This window comes from Fulmarus glacialis, unplaced genomic scaffold (genome assembly GCF_000690835.1).
Source record: "Fulmarus glacialis isolate BGI_N327 unplaced genomic scaffold, ASM69083v1 scaffold5369, whole genome shotgun sequence".
NCBI classification, from domain to species: Eukaryota; Metazoa; Chordata; class Aves; order Procellariiformes; family Procellariidae; genus Fulmarus; species Fulmarus glacialis.
In genome coordinates this window covers 21,997-27,791 of record NW_009231271.1, presented here as the reverse complement: position 1 = coordinate 27,791, position 5,795 = coordinate 21,997, and the positions used below count along the sequence as shown (strand labels likewise).

The 5,795-nt window shown below is 37.3% G+C and overlaps 1 protein-coding gene across 1 annotated transcript; it reads right to left on the bottom strand.

The window, feature by feature from the left end:
• Positions 1-2,015: 2,015 nt before the first annotated feature.
• On the bottom strand, positions 2,016-4,346 carry SOCS6 (suppressor of cytokine signaling 6). Its single transcript, XM_009584491.1, has one exon. The coding sequence runs from the start codon at positions 4,111-4,113 to the stop codon at positions 2,524-2,526; it is 1,590 nt and encodes a 529-aa protein (XP_009582786.1). The 5' UTR covers positions 4,114-4,346; the 3' UTR covers positions 2,016-2,523.
• Between the last annotated feature and the right edge of the window lie 1,449 nt (positions 4,347-5,795).

Here is a 5,795-nt window from a genome sequence, read left to right as displayed (position 1 = left end):
AAAAAAAAGCATCAACACATATGAATGAACAAACTGAAATTTATAAAGGCATGGGCAAGAAATTTAGCATGTGTGTTCTTGCACGTTTTTCAATTCAGCAATAAGACCAGGATATTATAGCTTCAACTATTTAAGTTTCAATGCAATGACTGCTAAATTAACGCATGTGGCCTAGCACAAACATATATTTAATGCATTCAATAGTGGTATTAAATGGCAAAGAAAATACTTAGTAAACTATAATCTTTCAAAGATTCTGTAGAATGTATAGGCCCTCTAGCTTGTATGGGGAAAGAATTTTTAAAGTGAAGAAAATGCCAGAGGTTTTCTTCCAAAAGCATGCGTCTGAAATCCATAAAAATGATTTTCTTTTTCCTCCCCACAGACGGAATCAGAACACTGTACCATACAATAGGTTATTGTGCCTTTTTGAATAAAGTTAGTGATCCTGATTCAGGGGAGGGGGGGAAGTCAGTAGAGGAAAAAAAGAAAACAGAATTCACACTTGCATACATATATCTCAATGGCAGAGCCAACAAAGTACGCATATAGACTGCTCTGGATTTTTTTTTTAAGTTTAAAACTTTCTCACACTAAAGAAGAAATCCCTACTCTCCCTCCCTTAGAAGCAAAGGCAGCTTTTATCTACCTTTGATTTTCTTTTTTTTTTATTTTAGTTAAACATTATGGTCAAAAAATAAATTAAAAAAATATAAATTTAGTCTATCAATTCAGGCAACCCAAGATGTAGTGCTATTGCACCACCTTGCAGCAATACTGTATTCATTACCAAAGACTCATTTCAGGGGACAAAGGGCTAGATTAAACAAGGCGAAGAAAATGACCTAAACAAGAAAGCTGTATCAAAGATGAACAGCCTTTTCTAAGCTGATGTTTACCGACTAGCAACTCCTATTAGAGATGGGGAAAATGACATTCTAAAATACAAAACAGGGGGGCAGAGGCAGGCAAAGCAAGCCTCCCTTCCAAGCCACCCGTGACCCCTTTAACAAGTAACTCATAAAAGTGATAGAACTATGGGGGAAAAAAAACCTGAAACAAAACAGGAAAATGCCATGGATTAACCTTGCATGACGGAAATACTACAGTGTAGAACCTGTACTCCCCACTGAAAGTCTTTACAGAAGGTTAGAATAACTGTAAGCTTTTCAAATGCCAGAATCTTTGACAGATATCATAAACATTTACTTAATTGATTCAATATTTCATATGTCAAAACATATTTCATGACAGTAAACTGAAACATTTTCTGCAGTCAATGTATACCCAAACCTCTTTCCCCCGTAATTTCAAAGGCTATGAGAACAAAGCTTTAGAGATGCATTTTAAGTATCCTCCATCCAAGATGTTATCAGTCCTGTTCCTTCCTCCCCAAAGGATATCCAAAAAAAGGGGAAAACGATCCAAAGGACATTAGTGTATTACTGCATTTCTGAAGTGAAAAAAATGCAGAAAACTATAAAATTTCAAGTAGTTTGAACATATATTGTAGAAATCATCCTATCACAAGTTTTACTCCATCCCTAAAATGGCTTATCAATTTATGTTCCCATAATAACAATTCCTAGAGTCTTCCTACAAATCCAGGAAATTCCCCTCCCCGCCCCCCAAGTGGAGGTAGGAGGGAAGAGGACAGAAAGAGGGGACCCGGTAGGTGTTCATTTATTTAACTGATGGCATGATTTTAAAAAGTAATATTTGACAAGGCCCCAGTACCACAATTTCCTTATAGGTACTACACATCAACTTTCAGAGACTTCTTTTTTTTAAAGGCCATTTTTAGAAGGACAAAATACTGAGACAAGAAGAAAACTGAACCAACCTTCTCAAACATGAAATAGTGTACAGACAATACAAGGCTTAGGAGAAAGGTGTTTTTTTCCCAAAGATATGCTGCATAACCATGTTCTTATCACACAGCTCTGTTTATAAGTTCTACATTAGGGCATATCTCTATAGAAATTTATAATTAAGATACTAGGAAATTGTTTTTAACATAGATGTAAATTCTGTGATTTGGAATACCAATATTTTTTTTTATCCACAATCATTTTTTTTTCAAACAGGCTATTTCAAAGGAAAAAAAATATCCCATTCAACAAGTTTCATTTGACTTTTACTTATGGTTGAATACACATGAAATGTGCTTTCAATGCATAAAAATCACAGTGGATAGCAGCAAAGGACTTGGGGGAAATTAAGGAGAATTTGATCATTCACATTGTGATTAATCTGCACATTGATGAAAGATAGCTATTTCACACTTCTAAAAATAAACTTGAGATCATTCTTTCAAAAAAAAAAAAAAAAAGCCCCCCAAAATACACAACCCCCCCCAAAACAAACATAAATCCAAATGCATTACTTTTCTTTTACACACAAAAATGAAGTATTTTTATGGCAGCAAAAGATTTTGATAATAATGAAAGTCTGTAAACTGTAATTCAATCTCTTTTTTTGTTGTTGTTCCCAAAGTGCAAGATGCAAGATTCCCATAAGCTTTCAGTAGTGCTTTTCCTGTAAATAATCCTTCATTTTGTTTGGCAAAGGCAGTTTCTGAATCAGGTCTATTCTGGTGTACTGACGTATTACAAAACGACACAGGTATTGTAAAGAACGCACCTGCATAAACCGAGATACTGGATTTGTCAGTCTCACTGGGTAAGTTGCAGATCCAGGCAGTCGGGATCTCGAATAGCAGAAAGCTCCATTTTCAGAGTCCCTGATTGAATGTTCAATTAAGTCAACTATAGATGTATGCCCCTCCACATCTGGTTGTTCATAAAAGCTAAACCTACCATTTGAGTGTTCAATTCTAGTGTGAAGAGTTTTTCCATGGGAACGAAAACTCAAACTTAAAAGATAACGATCATCAGAACTATCTCGAACAAGAAACGAGCCATCAGGCACATTAGCTAATTTTCCCTCTGCCTCCCAACGTGTAATGGGGCCCCAGTACCATCCTTGTTTTGCAAGTTTTTTCAGTTCTTCTGTGAGACTTGTCACAACCATAGGGCCACTGTTCTGTACAGAATCATAAACTCTTCCAACTCCAGGGGCAGTGTTAGGATCAAAATTCAAATGGCAGCGCATACTTTCAGCCACGTGGGCATCTGTGCCATTCAATCCATTGAAGTTCCTTTGGATTTGATTATTCTGCATTGGAGGTAGCAAAGGTGAGAGTGGAGGGACATCGCTGTGATTAACTCTTGGGCTTTGTAACATGACTCCTGTGGTACCAATCAACAAACCATTCACTGTCTGGTCCACAAAGATATCCGGTGCAACGACTACATCCTGATCCACTTGGCTCTCTTCTTCATGGAAAGCATTTCCCCCCACTTGAGAAGAAACAGTTGAAACTTCCATGGGTGAGGAACTATCCAGACAGTAACTACGTGATCCTTCCAAAGGATACATTCCCTCATCTAAAGGCACAGTATACTGAATGTAGTCCTGAGGCATTAATCCAATAACTACAGGCACATGTTCATCAATATGAAGATGCAAGTCCCCGTTCTGAGACTCTGTATTTTTTAATGCATTGTTTTGTTCCTGGAACACGTTGTCTGACTGCAAGTCATGGAAGTCCTTTCGAACGCCATTCAGTGCTGGGCTTGGATTAGAGGAATGGACCAAGGCCTTGACTTTCACTTCCATTTTGATGCAAGTCTCTTCTGAATTTGTAGGTCGAAGGGGCCATGGAGTTGGACTGTAATGGTGATTACGGAGGGAAGTGGATCTCAGAGGTCTTTGAGCTCGCACATCTTTGAAGGTTATTGGAGCAGATGAAGAAGAAAAGGTGTCATCATCTGCAGAGCTTACAGATGGTGTGCTGCCTTTGCCTTTCTGTTTTTGTTTTGCTGAAAGCCTCCTTTTTAACGTACCCATTAAGCTTTCACTTTTTGATCTATTTTTGCCTCCTTTTTCATCTTCACTATTGACTTCACAGCTAGCCAAATCTTTACCATAGCAGCTGCCAAACAAGGAGTCATCTTTTCCAAATTCTTGAACCACTACAAAGTCGCTTTCATCTTTACTTTTATTTAAATTAAAGGACTTGCGAATTGTTTTGAGACTAATTTTCTTCATTATGACAAGTTACCACGTCTGGCTGATCAGCAGTGCTTGTGGTGATATAGCCCTAACACATGCAGAGCAGCTTCTGCTTCATTTATGTGTTTTACCCAGCCTCATTTAACTTCAAGAGCCATTTCCTGGAAACAAATAAAAAACAATTAACTTCACAAAAGAAATATTTTAAAAATTATCCATAAGGGTTTTCCTCTCTCCAAACAAAACAGAAATTGCCGTTCTTAAGTAATGGGCATTAAATAAAAGTAAATATAGAGATCTGATTTGGAAACCAATCAGGATCAAAAAATGAATCTGCTACATCTGCCTTGGAGATTTCCACAACTTTTTTCTGCTTTTAGCATGCTATTTTTTAAATATACACACATGTTACATCACACTCATAGGCATATATATTTAATGCACATATATAAAATTTTCAAGCACAGAAACATCCCTCTCTTTCAGAAGGCTCCTAGAAAAATCCCGACAAAAAATAACTATAGAAGATAAAACTATAGAAGATATCCTATCCGACAGAATTCCTACATACCAGTTAAACTGTGATTAGACCTAAAAACATGGTCTTACAAGGTCATACTTTCTTTACAAGGAAAGTTGAGCAATATTCAAATAGTTACATTATTACAGGAAAACTAACTCCAGTCAAAAAATAGAGAGAAATTAACAGCAAAGTAACATCTGTCTAGAGCAAAGCATAGAAGTCCTCTCCTGAACTTCTATGAAAGAAAACTGATTTCCAAACTGTGTTTTAGGTATAGAGGACGTCACATCACAGGCTGTCCTTGCCTAGTACTATTAGAGCTTTTCTTCCTCCAGTACTTCTGCCAAGACTAAGTGGACACATCTGCTCAAGTCCCAGTGAACTCCTCCCACCTGGCATCTTCCAGAGTCATATACCCACCCCCTCCATAAATTTGACTTTTCAGCTTGTTTTTTTTTGTTTGGGATTTGTTTTTTTGAGTTTGTTTTTTGGGTTTTTGGGGGTTTGTTTGTTTGTTTTTAATTTTTAATGTCAGTTAGACCTTCCAAAGCAAGCAGCTCTGCAGAGAGGGGAAGAACAAGAAGGGCAAGAGAACAGAGGGAAGTTGCTGCTGCCACAGAAGTAGGTACTACAATTAGTACTAGCCATTTTTCTACGTACCTCCAAATACATGTTATGTTAGCAGCACAAACTGCAGCAGCAAGCCTGGCTCCAGGCTAAGCATGGCAAGCTGGAGGAGTCTAGGAATCTTTCAAGAAATTCTTGAAAGAGGGGAAAATAAAACAGGCCTTATGTACGCCCTTCCCACTTTTTTCCCATGGTAGCACAATGCAAGCAACTGAGAAAAATAGTACAATGAACTGAAATAAGTTTTATCAAGTAAACAATACGATTTTCTTAAATAATCATTCAAAAATTGCATAAAAGCATGTAAGGAGAGTGATTACTATAATCAAAGAGCAGTCCATTGACTATTACTCTTGTCCAGCCCAACTTTTGTGGTCCTCAAGTACACAAAGGCTGAAGAATCTTATCCAAAGCAAACTAAAAGACAATGCAAGGCATCTAAGGATTCTGAACTTCAAAATACCTTGAAAAATTTTAAGTAAAGCCATGCTGCTGGGGGGTTGAACACTGTTCTCAAACAGCAGAAGCACTAAAGCTTGATTTACTCGGATTTGTACCCTAGTCCTAT